At 43.3% G+C, this 19,012-nt stretch overlaps 1 protein-coding gene across 9 annotated transcripts in view; it reads right to left on the reverse strand.

Annotated features, from left to right (window-relative positions):
- BACH1 (BTB domain and CNC homolog 1) overlaps positions 1 to 19,012 on the reverse strand; it is a 56,363-nt gene that overhangs the window by 7,194 nt on the left and 30,157 nt on the right. For 8 of the 9 annotated variants that reach the window (XM_075133235.1, XM_075133221.1, XM_075133228.1 and 5 more), the window contains one exon: positions 5,162 to 8,188. The exons of the other annotated variant lie outside the window; for it this stretch is intronic. In XM_075133235.1, coding sequence (XP_074989336.1) covers positions 7,730 to 8,188 — 459 coding nt within the window. In that variant the 3' untranslated portion in view covers positions 5,162 to 7,729. Of the gene's footprint in view, positions 1 to 5,161; positions 8,189 to 19,012 lie in introns of those variants that run through there. 9 annotated transcript variants of the gene reach the window in all.

Raw genomic sequence — 19,012 nt, forward strand, 5'->3', positions numbered from 1 at the left:
TAAGGAGGGCCTGGTGCTCCTTGACGTCGTCAGGAGGGCTTTGTTCTGGAGATGACGATGACAACGACAACTGGGAGACCATCTGGCAGAGGGTGACTTGTGTGGTGGCAAATCTTTGGTAAGAAGCTTGCTGGGACTGGCGGTATGGGGACAGGTGCCTTGACTCTAGTGTCCCAGGTCTCGTGGTGGGAGAGCGCCGCATCGGGGACCTCAGTCTTCTGACTGGAGACCAGGAATGTGATGCCAGGGTCCCAGGCCTTGGAGACTGGGATCTACACCTGCAGTCCAGGGACTGAGGGTGCTCCACTGCCCTGTGAGGCAGTCTGATGACCAGCTTGCCCTTAGGTGTTGGGGCCTTAGCCGAGTCCAGCACCTGGCACAGTGTTGGATGGCCTGCTTGTTCTTTAGCCGCTGGGGCTGCTTTGGGCAATGAGGGCCCTAGGAGAAGCTGTGGTCTCCTGATGCTCCTGGGAGTCAGAGGCAGATCCCTGGCCAGGCTGGGGGTTCTGACCTCAGCAGTACTCCTATGAAGCCCCAGGTTGGACACAGGGCCTGATGTAGGTCCTTTGACAGAGGCCCCTTTCCCTTCCAGTGCTGGAGGGCTCCTCTTCTTTTGCATCAGCGAGGGGAACGGTGCCGGCGACGTGCTCTGCACAGATGCCAAGATGCTCACCATGGGATCTGAGCGGGAAGGCTCTGACACAGGATGAAGTGCAGCATCCACGAGGAGGACCCTCAAGCGGCTATCCTGCTCCTTTTGGGTTCTAGGGCGAAAGTTCTTACAGATTTCTGCACTTGTCCTTCCTCTGGGCCTCCCTCAAGCACTTCAGACAACTGTCATGAAAGTTACTAATAGGCAGTGGCCTACTGCAGGACAAGCATGGTTTGAAGCCGGGAGAGGGGGGCATACCCCGCTCCAGGGTGAAGGCCCAGCCAGGACTCTAACTACCAAATGCTTAACTTAAAGGCTAAACTATATACAAAGAAAAAACACAATGGGCTATTGAAGAACCGCTAATGCTCTTGCGATTGTAAGACAAGGCACTCCGACCAACCGTTATGGGCAGTAAGAAAGAAAAGAGGGGGTAAGGTCTGTGGTGCCTATATATTAGTACATGGGTGTGGCACTCAAGGGGACACTACATCTGACCCTATGGATATCACTAAGGCAAAAAACTCCGGTTGCACACGTGGGTGTGCTCACACCTAAAATGGAATAGACCTGAGCAAGCACTCAAAGTATTCTTACTTACATTTTGAAGTGTGAGTGTAAACTTATATTCCGCTGTTCAAATTGCATTGCGTTGATCGGAGATTTTCAGTAGCAGTGCCTGGTCAGGACACAGGCGCTCAGTTGGTATCTCCTGTCTCGTTAGAATCTTCCTGAGTGCCTGCATCCCGCACCCCCCTCAGTTCCTTCTCTGCCGTGGAGTGATTATACTAGTACTTCAAAGTAGAGGGGAGGAGGATGGGGAGTGGAGCACCCACAGGGACACACATCTCTAAGACCTTCAGTTACTGCAAAGTGAGTAACTTCCCCTTCTTCTTCAAGTGCTGTCCCTGTGGGTGCTCCACTCTAGGTGAAAGTGTAGCAGTACCCACTATGGTCGGTGGGACTTTGGAGATGCGGCAGTGAGTACTGTAGAGAGTACTGTATGGCCTAGTGTGGTGTCTGCCATGGTATCTTGTGTGATAGCACAGTGTTTGGCAAACATGTGTTCAGATGACCATGTAGCCGCTCTAAAGATGTCAGAAATGGGTACGTTATGTAGGAAGGCAACGGATGTTGAGATAGCTCGAGTGGAATGAGTTCTAATGCCTTTGGGCGGTTGAATATTTTGAATACGTTAAGAGGATCTGATGCAGTCAGAGATCCACTTGAACAGATGTTGTTTAGAGATAGCAGTACCTTTCAATCTTTCGGTGATGGAGACAAAGTTGTGGAGATTTAAGAAATGGCTTAGTCCTATCTAAGTAAAAGGCAATTGCTCGCCTGACATCGAGAGTATGTAGGGATGCTTCGTGTGGAGTCCTGGGAGGTTTGGGATAAAAAGTAGGCAAGTATATCTGTTGGTTAAGGTGGAAGGTGGATACCACCTTAGGGAGAAATTTAGGATGTGGTCTCAGACTGACTTTGTCTTTGGAGAAGATTGTGTAGGGAGGATGGGCCATCAGGGCGCTTATTTCACCTACTCTCCTTGCTGATGTTATTGCAACTAAGAAAGCTACCTTCATGGACATATGGAGAAGAGAGGAGGTAGCCAAAGGCTTGAATGGAGGTTAAGATTCCATGTAGCTGCCGTTAGGTAAATTTTAGGGTAGAGATTTTGCAGGCCTGCGAGAAATCATTTTATGGTGGGGTAGGGTAAAGAGTGAATAACCTTCTAACAGGTCGTGGAAGGTGGTAAGCACCGCCAGGTGTACTTTGATGGAGCTGAGTGAAAGTCCATCCTGTTTTAGTCTCAGGAGGTAGTCTAGAATGTTAGGGAGGGTCACCGTATTGGGCGTTAGGTGATTACGTGAGCACCAGAGGACAAAACGCTTCCACTTCTGCAGGTAAGTTTTATGAGTGGAGTCTTTTCTACTGTGCAGAAGGACGTATTGGACTTGCTCGGAACAGGCTAGTTCATGGGTTTGGAACCATGAAGGAACCAGGCTGTCAGGTGGAGCTGGGGGTGAAGAACCAGTCCGTTGTCCTGGGAAAGGAGATCTGGCCTGTTTGGGAGAGCCCATGGATGACGGGAGGACATACGGAGTAGGTAAGGATACCAAGTCTGTCTCGGCCAAGCCGGGGCAATAAGGATGGCCCGGGCCTCGTCGTCTACGATCTTCCAAAGAACCCTGTGTAGCAGAGGGATTGGTGGGAAGGCGTAGAGGAGAGAGTTGTTCCACGGGATGAGGAACGCGTCTCCTAGGGATGCAGTCCCGAGTCCCGCTCTGGAGCAAAACTGCTGACATTTTCGATTCTGGGATGTGGCAAAGAGCTCTACTGACGGGGTGCCCCAGAGGGAGAAGAGATGAAGTATTGTGGGATGCAGTTCCCATTCATGTTCTGTTGAGAAGTGTCTGCCGAGTGCGCCGGCAGTAGTGTTGTGGCAGCCTGGTAGGTAGGAAGCGACGATTTGTATTTGATGTTGTATGCACCAATTCCATAGTCAGATGGCTTCCACGCAAAGGGAATGTGATCGGGCTCCCTCTTGTCTGTTGATGTAGTACATACATGCTATGTTGACTGTTAAGACCCGAAAAGATTTGTTCTTTGAGGGGAAGAAAGTGCAGGCATTTTTGCTTCACTGCTCTGAGCGAATTATGGGTAGGTGCATCTCTGATGCGGACCACTGGCCTTGTCCCCTGCGTCCCCCTAGATGCACTCCTCAACTGATTAGGGAAGCGTCCGTGGTGAGCATGAGCATTGGGGATCGTTGCTGGAAGGAAACCCCCGTGCAGTGGTTTTCTGGTCTTGTCCACCAATGTAGGGAAGCTAGAACATTGGGAGGAGGAGCTAGCAGTGTCCCTAAGGTGTGTCTGTTGGGTTTGAAACTGGAATTGAGCCAGCCCTGAAGACATCTCATGTGTAGCTTGGCATACTGGACCATGAAGGTGGTGGCTGCCATGTGACCAAGGAGCTGTAGACAGATTCTTGCCTGTGTCCTGGGACAAATAGAGCACGTGCATATGAGCTACATGATAGTGAGGAATCTGTGATATGGGAGCAAGGCCCTGCTCTGGATTGAGTCGAGATGAGCTCTGATGAACTCAATCTGTTGTGTAGGTGTCAGAGTGGATTTTTGGATGTTTATTTGGAGGCCTAGGCTGTGAAAGAGGGAGATGGCCAAACAGGTAGCTTGAAGCGTCTCACCATAGGAGTTGCCTTTGAGGCAATCGTCCAGGTAGGGGAAAAGAGTGATTCCATGTTTGTGGAGGTGAGCCACGACCATGGCTAGAGTTTTGGAAAAGACTCTTGGCGCTGAGGAGAGGCCAAAAGGAAGAACTGTATTGAAAATAGTCGTGACAGACTGCGAATTGTAGGAAGCATCTGTGAGCTGGATGAATTGATATATGAAAATAAGCATCCTGTAGGTTGAGGGCTGTGAACCAGTCCCCTTGATCCAGTGCAGGAATTACTGTGCCCGGTATGACCATCTAGAATTTTTGTATCCTCAAGAATTTGTTCAGTCGGCATAGATCTAATATAGGCCTCCATTCCCCGATCTTTTTCTGGGTTAGGAAGTAATGGGAGTAGAATCCTTTCCCTCAATGTTGCGGTGGCACAGGTTCCACTGCACCTAGCTGGAGAAGGTGAGCCACTTCTACACGAAGTAGGTGCTCGTGAGAGGGGTCCCTGAAGAGCGATGGGGAAGGGTAGGAGAATAGGATATGAATGGGATAGAGTAACCGGACTGAACTATTTTGAGGACCCAGCAATCCTGTGTAATACGCTGCCGGGCACGTTTGAAACTCTGGAGGCGGTGGCCAAATGGGTAAGTAGGCTGTGGAATCAAGGAGTGGTCGCACAAACTCTTGACCAACGTTTGAAAATTGTTTATTCCCAGATGAGTGGGAGGTGGTTGCTTAAGCTTGATTTTTTGTCTGCGCTTAGGGGGTCTAGAGCGATTCCTATTTGTCATATGGTTTGGGTTGAAGCCGAAAATGTTGTTGTGTGCATGGTCTTTGGTAAGGTTGGTATCGTTGTCTCCTGGGAAAAAATGGGTGAATACCCAGGGCGTGCAGTGTTGCTCTAAAATCTTTCATAGTGTGAAGTAGTTTGGTGGGTTTTTTTTGGAAAACAGTTTGTCTTTATCATAGGGGAGGTCCTCCACTTTGGTCTGCAGATCTTTAGGGAAGAGACGGTTGAGAAGGAACTGAGGGGGGTGCGGGATACAGGCCCTCAGGAAGATTCCAACGAGATGGGAGATACCAACTGAGTGCCTGTGTCCTGACCAGGCACTGCTTCAGAAAATCTCCAATCAACAGCACCGAGACACACAGACACCTAGAGTGGAGCACCCACAGGGACAGCACTCAAAGAAGAACAATGAATTTCTTCAACATGTTAAGGATAGTCATTTTTTTCCTCCCTCCACCCCCAACAAATAGCAAAATTCATAAGTTATTTTAAAAAGTCCACAGGAAACCCTCAAAACACAGGACACAATGAATATCAAACTTTTGGGAACTTTATTCCAATTCCGTAATATTTGCTATTGTATTATTCAGGAGTTTGTAAACTGTATAAATAATGATGCTACTGTTTCCAGAGATCAATTTTAGTAGTACTAAATAAATGAGTAATGTAACAGTAAACATTAGCTTCGCACTGCAAGAGATGTACATAAAAAGGAAGCCTTTTTAGAAAGGACATTGGCTTTTATTGTATTTTTAGAAAATATTGGATTATGAAAGATACAAAATCAGTTGTAATTATTTCACTTTTTTACACGCTGTATGCCATTTTACTGATAAGGCTTTACAATATCTTGCCCAACAAATTTAAAAGGTATTTTTAAACATGCCTTAAAGTATTTTTACAAGTTCAAACATTGAGTATTTCAACTGAAACAATATTTACCTGAGAATCCTATATCATAAAATTGCCATTCATTCTTAACTTTAGCAAGTTGATGATGTAGTCTATAGAAGTCCACATGCAACCTGTAGGTCTATTGTATTAAATAATCAAAAATGTATTTAGATGCAGCTGGTTAGGCAATGAACTACCTCAAACTTTTCAAACCAGGCTGGTATTAGAAAATGTTGAAGTTTAAGCACACAGGATGAATTTCACCATACTACACACAAAACCAGAGCTGTTGGTTTTGCACTGGGAATCCTGAGGGTTTGTGGGATAGAATTCAGACACCAACCTATGAACAGGTGGCAGCAATGTAGCACAACACCTCTGTGGTGGCTATTCTAGCCTTAGGACTTAAGTGGTGGTCACTGCTGACCCCCAGTCCCAACAGTTGGCGTTTTGGCCCACTAGATATTCGCAAGACCCTGGCCAGCCCCAGATAGCCCAACCAAAGGGCTTTAAAAAATAGATCATTCCTATTGATAAAAATGTGACTATGAAGTTGCAAACCCATGATTTAGTCTCAATTCATTGTATTATGCCATTTTAGAATATGACCTACTTTAGAATGTTATATAAAGGGCCCTAAGTTGTTAATGTAAGTAGAAAAATGTGGTGGCAAAACTGACTAATCATGGGGCATTGGGATAAGAGGGCTAGTGGGTTGCTGGAGAAGACATCACGTGATCTTCATAAGTAAATACATTATAAAGTCACAAAATATAAATGCTAGTCATTTAAAAAGTCTCCTCTCAATAATCTGAAGGGAAAAGATACCCACAACCAGTAGAACCCACATCATCAAGTTGTATTGGAGTAGTACTTTTTTCTAAAGTTCAGTTATTTTAAACTTGCATATCACAATGCTATGCAACACTAAAAAATTCGTCTTGAAAAAACAAATCTATCACTATAGATCTGAATGAACTTGAAATCACCTGGATATGAGGTAGTGTATTTACTTGTATTACATATGGTTATTAGAAGTACTGTTGAGATTTGTCAACTTTTATATTTGGCCAATGGTTCATAATACACTTTTATAATATAAATCTTATTAATGCTAAATTACCTATATAGAGAGAGCTTACATCAAGCACCTTATCAGAAAGGGTTATGTTTTAGTATCCTGGAGGCAAAAATTCTGTCTCACCATAAAATAAGATAAACCTGCAAAGCCAATATTTACAGTCGCAATTGGAGCAAAAGATGACCTTCCATACATGCACACCAAGATAAAAAAGTTAATGTACACTGAGGTAGAAAATGAATTCCATTGGCTTGTACAAGATTCTTCTATGTTTTGTTATGTAAACCAGCAAAGTGAATTTTTTTCTATTGTGAGGTTCGGTACTTAAAATGTCTGGTATCAGAACAGCAGCTAAGCAATGAGGGAATATTTGTATGCAATTTGCCTCTAACACAAGGCGAAACAAAAAAACCCTACAGCAGGGATTATTCCCCCCCTCCCCTCATTTGTCTTATTTTAAAGATTGGGTTTATTCTTTACAAAATAAGTAATGAACAAAACCCAACTGGCTCATTTTCTTTTTATACTTGTAAAACGTTAGAATTAAAGTACAAGCCATTGAAAATGCACTGAAAGTTATGTTTACCCATAAAGGTAACCTGATTAAAAGTTATTTTCAAACACATCCTCACTGGTCCCAATGACTGTAACATTTATAAGCCATCCTAGTCTTTCAAAATACTTTCTGACCCTCATATGAGACATTTTACAGGGAAGCATAAGATCATCTGCTAGCAAGTCATTGTACAACAAGAATAGATTTTTGAAAGTATCTGGGGTCGAGATGCCACAAAATCAGGAAAGTAGTTCTAGTACTCCACTAGTCATCATGATGCTGGTATCCTAATCCAACTATAAGTAATCCCATTTATTTGCACTAAAGGGCTGAGCGCTCGTACAAGCTTTTAGAGATGGACGCATTTCTTAGAGTGATGTAAAATATTATGCCCCGAAATTACATAAAATAAAGCCAAAGATCTGCTGAGTAATGTAGATGGACAGATACTAGTTAATGCACTTGCAAAATATAAAGTTTTGCCTTTCCCTTCACTTAAGGCATTTTATAATAATGCTAAAACCCTTACTTTAAATCCCATAAGTTTGAGGTTGGCAATCACAAAACAGATTTATTCATCTGTAGTGCATTTGTCAGTCATCTGCTGACAGAAATCTGTGATACCACCACCCTGTCCACATTGTTCCACAAGTAAAGTTTTCTCCGATGTTTTCATAGAAATTGGACAGAGTTCCTGCACTTGATTATAAGTGGTATCAGATGTGCCTCTTACACATGGATAGCAAGAACTCTGTTCACTGGCCGACACAGCACCTGAAAGCCCACTTGGTAATTCTATACACAATGGGATCACAGGCTTGCCATCAAGAGCCGTTCGTTCTCTCTCAGAAATTAAAAGTGAAAGTGGACAATCCAAGGTGGAATACTTCGCAAGTATCTGTATTTGCTCACGACTCAATGCCGCTTCCTTACATACTTGCTGGCAAAGTCCAGTCAGATTCTGTTTTGTCTCTCCCAACGTTGACAAAATGTGATCTCGCTCCTTTAGCAAGCTCGCCTTTTCATTTTGCTGCAAAAAGACACATGGTTATTGACTCTGTACATTTTAGTGCTCTGAAATCAAAAGTATAGTTTTACTCTTCACCAAAGCTGAAACAAATATTGAATCCAATAGATGTGTATTTTGTTTTTCTTGGAAAAAAGATAACATGTTAAAGTGATGATAAAAAGCAACAGACTCAAGTGTAGCTTTTTTGCAAAGAGCTGATTTTGATTTGAACTTTGCAAAACTCCACCTTTTTACATTTAAATAAAAACTATTTTCACCTGAACAAAATGCTAAAGTTTCAAAAGTGATGCCAGGACAATGTGTGAGACGTCCATTCTCAAATAATTTCACATTTTCTGAAAAACATTTTTCAGGCTTTTAGAATTTAATCTTTTAGATCAGTCCAAACAATGAAGTTCTGAGGTCATATTTCATCGGAACTATTTTGCACAATTCTATCTATAATCAAATTCCTCTACAGAAGTTCTGAATAGTGGTCATGTGGAGACTGAACTATGAAAAAAGCCTTGCAAATGAAGAATTCCACCCTTGTACAATTTATGCCATCACCTTAGTGATTCCTCAAATGCTATTTGTGAGGCAGCACTAATTTTAATTTATTCTTATGCAAGTGTTTAAAGATCTCAAAACTTGACAGCAGAAAAATTAAGGTTTTACTTGAAAAACAGAACCTACAAGTGAAAAAAGCTAATTCTTATTTAACATATTGCATATGCATGCCAAAATTAGTCATCAATATGGTCATGTAATTAAGATACCATGTTTTAGGCAATTACTACAGGATCAATAAAATTGCTAAATGGAGTGATCTACCAAAGTAGTTACGTTAACAAATTAAACATTTAATACCAGACACTATACTCTCACTGAGGCCAGTATTCCAAGAGATAAGTTTAAATCCAGATTTCACACCATATTGTGTACCTCTGTGGTATTGTACCTCTCCTTCCACTTTGTGTAAGTAAATGTTTCTGAATTGGGGAATGTATGTCTTCTTCGTTGCCACTTCCCTTTTCAGGGCTGGTGACTTCTATAGCCTTTGTGACTGTTGTGCAAATGGAACTGGGGAAAATATGTAGTGAGCGGAGGTGGATAAAGCAGAGCACTCTGTAATCCTAACCAAAATATCCTCTCTGACAAACTGTCAGTCAATACAGTTTCAAAATACTGTCTGGAATGGTGTAACAACTGTGGAGAACTTAAACAGAGGATGAAGTAATAATGGACAGGAGGAGACTGGTACTATTTCTGTTGCTGTACTTAAGTACAGAAAATACACTGCTGAAATAGTATATTAAGTGAGGATGCCAGTTGAACATTTGGGTTATTGTATTTATTCACTGATCATCCATAAGCATAATAGGTTGTCAGACAGACACAAAAAAGAATGTTCCTGCTCTGAAGAGCTTACAAAGTAATTACATATATAATGCAAGAGTGAATTTACAAAAACTGGGAGACTGAAGGGAAGACAAGGGTTATTGTAGAAGATAAAATGATTACAAACCTGTTCAGTTTCTGGTATTCTTTGAGATGTGTTACACAGGTCACGTGTGCACACTAGCACGGCAAAGCAGATCTTTCTCCCACAGTGATAATTTTGGGACAGCACATGCGCACTCTGCATGGTTATGCAGCAAACCTCTTTGAAAGAGGACTGATCAAAGTGCATTGATGAACTTCTTACTACCCTCACTAACAAGAGCTCTGTAGTCCTCTTTAGCATTATCTAGCAACTTTAGGTCTAAATTGGATTACATAACAGTTTAAGGATGTCATAGAGCTTGATTTGAAATTCTAAATTGTAATCTCGATAATGAATAAAACCTCTCCCCCAAACTAATCCAGTTTCTTTGAATCTGTCTTTGGGAGTAGATTTAGATCATCCTTGTCTCACCTTTTTATGCATGGCCATTGTTACCAAAGATCCTGTGGCTGGGTACAAATAAAAGTACTCCTATCTCTGGGAACAAACTTGGAACCTCTTCGGTCCTTTCGACAATGAGTGTCAGACAAGGGAGGGAGGGGTTGGATTGCCAAAAGGATTTTGGTAGGTTCCAACACAACCTCATTAACAGGTAAAGTCACTTGAGCAGACCCTGTATCCCCAACAGAGATGGCTACGTTTTTCTTAAGTTTCTAGTACATCTTATGAATGTCTGGAACTGGAAAAGATGATTCAGAGACAGTGGCATCATTGGGGAATGATGAGGAACTGTTTAATGGGGGCACTATAGAGTCCACCTGTTCTGCCATCTGCTGAAGTGCTGTACGAAAAGAAGCGGGCACTGGAGAAATAGATCATCTGCTTGGTGGGTATTTGGATCAGTACTGGGTAGAGAACATTGCCTTCATGGTAACAGACATACAGCATAGAGTCTGGAGGAACCCCAAAAGATTCCAAAAGGGCCACTGCTGTACATGATATGGTACTTGGGCCAAGCCACAAAGTATCCCCTCCTAGGACCTGCTATTACACAAATGAGGGTGCTGAGACCAAGGATAAATGAGAAGAAGCATATGGCCTTCTGTGATGGGATCCCCAAAGGTAAGAATCCACCCTTAACTTTGAAGGGTAAGCATAATCTGAGGGCCAATGTGATGCAACACTGGACAGCGGTCCTGCTGAAGGTATTGTACATCTGCTCTGTTAAGAGCTTCTGGTCACTATGGCACCAAGTGCTCTGTCTCTAATGGTGCTGAATAAGTAAATGTTGAAGAGATCCCCAGTACCAGAGCTTGTGTAGCAGGAATAATTGGTACCTGAACTTCATCCTGCATCAATGGTGAGTCTAGCACAGACAGGGAAAAGTGGTCCTGGTTGCCATGTATGCTTCAGGAGTCATCAGTACCAAGGGCATAAGATGCATCGTAGGTGAAGTCGATATCATAGAAAGTCTGGAAATGGAAGCAGTCTCGACAGTAACACGTTGTATGCTGGAGTCAATGGCTCTACATTGCTAAACTACAAATGGAATATTAGGGAGCACCTAGCTGGAGCTGGCTTAGCTCTAACCTTAGTACTGGTTTTCTTCTTGTGTGATTCTGTTGATCATCTAGCTCTTGAAGATGAAGAGGGCTTCTTCTAGCTAAAAGAGATCGAAGTACTCTATTTCTGCTGCATGTGCAGTACTGGAGATAGACAATGGCAATGAGAAGATGCCACTGAGCGTAGTTGTACGCTCTTAGATCAGTAGAGTCAACCTCCATGTACTGAGCAGCAGGATTCTGGATGTGCGTGCATGCAAAGCTGCTTCCACCAAGAAATGTCAAAGCTGAACTTCTCAATCCTCGTCTTAACCTACCTACAGGTAGGGCACTTGTGCCTCACGTACCCTTCTCCCAAACACTTTAAACAGTGAGAGTGGGGATCGCTGATTGGCATAGATTTGTTACAGCAAGAATAGCAGAGAAATCCTGGGAATTTAAGCATGCCCCAGTACTGAGCTTAAAGCTAGAAGGAAACGCAACTATTTTTTTTTAAATGTACCGTTAATTAGAACTATGCTAAAACTACCTATGTACTACTACTACAACATTTAGAAAAACTTTCTCTAAAGAGAAATTGGGAAAGAGCATAACTAGCTCAAACATGCTCTGAATGCTGACAACAGGCAGTGAGAAGGAATTAGGGGGAGCACTGGTGTTTAGGGCTCTGTGACCCTTGATACCTTCGCCCAGCAGAGCGTAGTGGGCACATGCACAACCCCAACAAGTTCCAGTGTGGGAAAAAAATCTCTGGTTTCAGTGCACTTGTGCTCACACACAAAGTGGAATGAACATGTGCAAGCACTCAAAGAAAATGCACTTATTCAAGCTACGTACATATTCATATGGTATGGAGGGCTCAGATAATTTAACAATGCTTGTGGGGTTTTTGTTCATTTTGTACTAAATTGTGACTGTTTACGGGCTTTTAAGATGGATGGTGGAAGTGGAGGCTACCAGGGTAGGAGAGGCTCAAGAAACTGACATGGAGATGGCAAGGACTGACTGATGGGACAATTAGGATGAGGGGGGGACACAGAGGAGGATAAGAAGAAAGAGTGGAGAAGTAGGAAAAAGCAAGTTAAATGAAGCAGGTGGCAGTAAAATCAAGTTGTGATTAACCTGGAATTCTCCAGATGGTAGAGATGGACTAGGCTAGAGGCAGGGGGCTATGTAGATTAAACAAGCGTAAGACTTAGTGGTGCAATATAATCGGTTGATGCAGCTTTAAACAAATGAATTTCTCTCCAAAAAAACCCTAGACTACATACCCTGTTTATCCACCAGCTCATATGCTACATTGACTCCTTCATTCATAAACAATTTAAATATTTTTAAAGTTTTACTTCCATATTCTCTCCTTTCCTCCAAGCTTTCCTTTTGCAACAGAGCTTCAAACAGCAACCTTCACTACTATCTCCCTGAAAAAAACTGATGAACTCTTTAGTGGTACTTTGCAGGGAAGCAGGTGCTGCCAGTCCTTCCCACGTCAGCTAATCAGTAACAGTGCTTTGCTGCCCCACTTCCACTAGTCAACAGAGGGAAGCAAGGCTGGCAGGAGCTGCTGCTTCCTTTCTGAAGTCAATCAATATACACACATCTTGTGTATGCTGAGGCACTTAGTTGCATATTGTATTGGTAAACTGATGTGGACTGTTACTTAGCACTAAATCCTATATCTCCCAAAAATATTTCCAGTTAAGGTATTTTTCTATCTACAGTGAATACTAATTATTGGATATAACCAATATTTTAACTGAGTTAGAAGGAGCTCTTCCAAATTAGCAGCACTAGTTTTAATTACCAACATAAAAATACCAATTAATTTTGAGGTTACCTGCCAGTAATTACTGCTCAGAGTGTCATATTCAAACTTGTGGAACTGGCATCTCCTGGTATTGAGCAGCAGAATCTTCTGGAGATAAAAGTCTGCTGGGAATACTCACCCTTTCCTTTCCTGCAGAATTCCAAGCGTACAAGAGGTGGTGGCCCCAACCACATCTCAGTTCCTTCCCTAATTTTGGAAACCTTAGCCCAAGACCAAAATGAGGAAAGTGGGTTGGGAGCATGAATATACAGAGGCACCATTCCTCAAGTACAGTTACTGGAAAGCATCCTCTTATTCGCATGGCCTCTGCATATGCCCACTGGTTGGAGATTAGCTAACGGTATAAGCCCCCCTTGGAAGGTGGCTGAGGAGTGCTACGTGAGTAAGGATGGCAAGACTACCAAAATATACTTTAGGTTAGGATTGCAGGACATGAAATAACTGCAATTTCACTTCCCTTCTCCCAGATCATACTTCAGCAAGGAACAAAATTTTTACTTCAAACTACAAACAGAGTTTTCAAGAAGAGTTTTGCAAATTCTGTGAAAGAGACAGCATGAAGGCATACAATGGATGCTATCATTGTATTAGCTGAATGCTACACTGGCAAGTGTTGGGGAAAACACACAGGCTAGCCTGCGCAAAATGGAACTGGGGATGAGGACACCAACCATGTCACATTTCCCACACAGTCTACAATATTATAGAGGATTGGCCATCTCCAAACTCTGTGAGCTGTAGCTATGGGTATGAAGAATGCCCTCTTTCACAGCGGTATAATATTGCACATCTGAGGTTAACTGCACCTCTACCCGCTTTAGGTCTCAGACCTCAGCCATCCCCTCTCCATAGGTGAGGATCCACATCCCTCTTCCTCCAGACAAGGGATTTAGGTTTGCATTCTTCCTGAAATTCACTACGACTATCCCAGCAGTTCTGTCCTTTTTTCAGCACCTACGGCTCGCTCTCTTAATGGGAGACATTGTCAAAGCCTGTGATGAGCCAGCTTTCACGGTTCATTGCAGAGATAACATATAATAAAATAAGCAATCTACATACATACTAAGCTTAGCAGGTGTCACCCATCTTCCACATGGAGACCCTGGCAGGTTCCAATCCTTCAAAACCTTCCAAAGTGGTTTTGTCCTCTAAGTTACAATCTCATGTCAGCTTCTGGATCAAAACCAGGGCCATGCAGCAGGGTTAGAAAGACTGTTCCTACAAAAAGTCCTTTCTTCATCTCCTGGACCTCTTGAACCCAGTCTGAATCCATATATGTAATTCCACCCCAGGTATTTATACTTCTCTGGAGTGGTTTACCTGTCCTGGGATCTGCTGTTAAACCCCCACAACTGATTTTAGTTCCTGGGAGATAGCACAGTAACCCTCTCCATAAAGCTACAATACAATCCCCAGTTCACAAAAGACACACACCACATTTATAGATTCAAAAGTTTATGCCTAATCCCTTGGCCATGTTGGGCCATCACAGTATAACAGGTTTGTGAAGTATCCATGCTTCCATGATCTCACATCTGTCACACATGGTACAGATACCACCTTGAAAGACAGCAGACCAGAGGTTCCAGGAGCTCTGCAACACAAGACTGACCCCAAAGCAAAAACACACACACACAGAGGGGAAAATCCCAAGGGCAGCTAAACAAATACATCTGCCCCACGGTACCCACAACATAGCCAAGCACATCGCTTAGAAGAAATTTAATTTCCTTTGCTTTGATGGCTGGGCCAGTACTTCATGCAATGCCCCCAGTGGAACATGGAGCAACTTTCACAAAACTTGATTATAAAACGAGTCAGGACTGTTGTCCCAAGTAGGAGGATGGAAGCTGAAATCACAACCCATATAGCCTGGTAGAGTTCAAAGTGTCAATAGATAATGTTCAAAGCAAGAGATTAATTTAGTCAAAAAGTTCCTATTTTTCAGTAGCAGCCACCAGACTTCTGAAGAATTTGTTCTCATCAAGCATTTTGGCAATCAAGTAGTTAAGATGTCAACCTGAGAATATTGAGGCTCAGATGGATTGTTTTACCCCCACCTGAAGACAAAAGATTCAGCAAATTGGAAAGTGGGGCAAACAGACATAGGGGTTTTGAAGATAATAGCCCTGACCAGGCCTTGGCAGTTTTAATTTGCTGACTCCATACTGACTGACCTGCAGATAGATCTCCTGAACCAGTGGAGGCAGGGGGAACCCAGAGGAACTCCTAATTCCAATCCAAGAAAGGAGAATTTGCCAGTGACGATGGGTTACATCTGACCCTGAAGCAGAGCTGGAGACAATGGACCTTCTTGTCAGTAATAAAGAAATCTAGTCAGGACTTAACTCCCATTGCATAATACAGTGCCAGACTCCAGCCCAGAGTTACAAGGTCTCAGCAGGACTTTCCCTGAAACTACAGCTCCCAGAAGCTACAGAACAGGCACTGAAACTGAAAGCAGGGAGATTGGCCTTTGCTCTTAATGAACCTTCTACTTGTGCCACCGAGGCAGCACAGAAAAGGAATGTGCCTGACTTGAACACAGACAAGAGCTGGACTGTGGGTGGGAAGGTGAAGGAACAAATTGGGATAAGGGGTGGAGAAGATACAGGACTGGGAAAGTGTTATGTTGGAGGGGATGATGCAGAAGAGTGTGACCACTACAGAATACTCCCCTTCAGCATCTGGAATGAAACTCAAGATTTCCAAGACTCATCATTACTCTGCTATTAGCAAATATCTATGAAACCCTTTGACAAAGTGCATGTGTCTCAATCTCCTCTACTGCTGGTTTACACAGAGGATGACAACCTAATACTGCGATCAGTTACTTCCTTAATTCAAATAGGAGAGGTCTGTGCAGTGGATTTAAAGGTTCCAACCCTGCTGGTGACCTATAGGGGTGTCAATATTTGTCATGATGGAGTTTGTTTTTTTCAGTATGTTTAAAAGATTTAAAAAAAAGGGGGGTCATAAGGAGAGTTTATTCATCTTGTATAGTAATAGAGTTCCAGATGTGTCCCCTTATGGGAGCTGCACTTCAGGTGTGCAAGTGCCCTGGGCGACCTTGAACAAAGATTTCTGGTAGCAGTACCTGTTTGGCCTGAGCATGTACCCTACATTTGAGGGTGAGCTACCCTAACTTCCTTCTCCATCACAAAGTCCCACCGAAGAAACTCTTAAACAAAGGGGAAGGACATGGGTAGAGGAGCACCCATAGGGACTCATCTCGAACAACTGCAGTTACTGCACAAGCTGAGTAACTATTCCTTTGAGTAGTGTCCCTATGCGTACTCAAATTCAGGTGACTATCGAGCAGTCCTCACAACTGGAGGAGGGAGCTTCAGAGCCAAATCCATGAGTAAAGACAAGACTATTTCCAAGGGATGCATCTGATTTAGAAGAATGAACTATCACAAAGTTTGGAAAAGGTATGTACTGAAGATGAAGGTGCAGCTTTGCAAATCTCCAGAACTGGAACATATTTGAGTAATGACAGAAGTAGAGAGAGGCCTTGTGGAATGGGCCAACACCATAAGAAGAGGTTGTATAAACTGGAAGATTGATAAATACAACTAGAAATCCACCTTGAAAGCCTCTGGACATTGCAAACCCTACAGACCTTTCAGAAGTAGAGACAAACCATCTAGAAGACTTTCTGAATGATTTGGTTCTGTCCAAACAGAAGGTGTGACAATAGAAGGCATTTTTATGGAAACATACTTATGAACGTATATATGACATAACTAGAATGTGTTTTATGCTACTACATATGCCATGTAACATATCTCGGTAAAAGTTATGATCTACTGAATCTATTAATCCTATTTGTATGCATGTATCATTTTTGTATTCGAAGTTATGAATATTGGCTGCATACTTGTTTGATTCTAAGGTTTTAGTGAAGCAGTTGGTCAGCTTCATGAGAAAAGATTATTCTCAGTAAGTGCCCTATCAAGAAACCCTTAAGCCAACAATGAACTTGGAGACACCAATCCACATCTGGGCTTTTCCAGGAATGTGGCTTGGCTGGTAAGGAACTCAGTCATGCATGGACATGTGACTGCCCAGGTGACTCCAAAACTCCATTTTGTAGATGGACTTTGCATAGGAGAGAGGAGGGGGTCTCCACCCACAAGAAAAAGTCTATTAAACCCCTGGGAGACCCCTCCATTTTGTCTTCAGCTGGCTAAAGAGAGCCTCTCCACCCACAAGGATACCTGAAAGAAACTGGAACAAAGGACAGTAACTACAGGGGGTGTGAGTGATTGCTGGACCCAGACTAGAAGGAGACTAGTCTGTAAAAGGAAGTTTACTGGGTGAGGATTTTATCTGGATTCAGTTTTATTACTGTACTAGACTCAGACTTGCATGTTTTATTTTATTTTGCTTGATAATTCACTTTGTTCTGTCTGTTACTACTTGGAATCACTTAAATCCAACCTTCTTTCTTTAATAAAATCACTTTTTACTTATTAATTAACCCAGGGTATGTATTAATACTGGGGGGGGGCAAACAGCTGTGCATCTCTATCAGCGTTGTAGAGGGCGAGCAACTTATGAGTTTACCTTGTATCAGCTTTATACAAGGTAAAATGGATTTATTTGGGGTTTGGATCCCATTGGGAGTTGGAATCTGAGTGTTAAAGACAGGCATACTTCTGTAAGCTGCTCTCAGTTAAGCTTGCAGTTTGTGGGACGTTGTTCAGACCTGGGTCTGTGTTTGTGGCCGGCAAGCATGTCTGGCACAGCCAGGCAGAGTTCTGGAGTCCCAAGCTGGCAGGGAAGGCAGGGGCAGAAGTAGTCTTGGCACATCGGTTGGGGGTTTCTGTGATCCAACCTGTCACAGAAGGCTAACGCCCTCCTGACATCCAAGGTAAGACTAGTCAGGACTCTGCCTTTCGTAAGTGGCTTTGGGGGAAAAAAAAGACAGGAGATGGATAACTTGGTTGAGATGAAATTCAGACAATAGCTTGGAGGTAAACATTTCACATGTGGTTGTAACGATACTTTGTCTTTGAAGAATACTGTAACAAAGGGAGGGTGTCCCCTGTTAACATCCCTGTTTCCCCTACTTTTCTGGCAAATGCAATAAAAAATGATTACCTACCTTTTCGCAACTCTTGTTCTTTGAGATGTGTTGCTCATGTCCATTCCATTCCATTCTAGGTGTGCACATGCCCATGCACGATCAAAGATTTTTGCTTTAGCGGTATCCATTGAGCGCCCCCATGAGTGCCACGCTCATGAGTCAGTATATCAGGCTTCGCCAGCCCTACGCCCTCTCAATTCCTTCTTGCCAGCAACTCCGACAGAGGGGCAGGCAGGAGGGCTGTTATGGAATGGACATGAGGCAACACATCTCGAAGAATAACAGTTACAAAAGGTAGGTAATCATTTTTTCTTCGAGTGCTTGCTCGTATCGATTCCATTCTAGGTGACTCACAAGTAGCGTCAGTGGAGCTGGGCTCAGAGTTCATGGTCTTGCAGCGTGCAGCACTGCTCTGCCAAAGCCAACATTGTCCCCGGTCTGTTGGGTAAGTGCATAATGGGACATTAACGTGCGGACGGATGACCAGGTAGCAGCTCTACAGATCTCTTGGATTGGCACCCGAGTCAGGAAGGCCGCTGATGATGCTTGCCCTCTAGCTGAGTGCGCCTTGACTATTAGTGGTGGCACTTTTGCTAGCTCATAGCGGTAGTGGATATAGACCGTGATCCAGAACAAAATCTCTGCTCCCCCTCTTTGCTGGTTGATGTACAATATGCAGACTACAATGCCTGTCATGATTTTGATGGATGTGCTCTTGATTAATGGCAGAAAGTATAAGCAACCATTCCTGACCGCCTTCAGCTCCAGGAGGTTGATGTGTAAATGAGCTTCTTGTGTTGACTACCTGCTCTGAATGCTGTGCATCTCCAAGTGTGCTTCCCATCCGAGAAGACTCATCTGTTATGGTAATGATTGGAGGATGCTGAACCAACGAAACACCTACACAGATGTT

This window comes from Caretta caretta, chromosome 1, assembly GCF_965140235.1.
Source record: "Caretta caretta isolate rCarCar2 chromosome 1, rCarCar1.hap1, whole genome shotgun sequence".
Classification (NCBI taxonomy): domain Eukaryota; kingdom Metazoa; phylum Chordata; order Testudines; family Cheloniidae; genus Caretta; species Caretta caretta.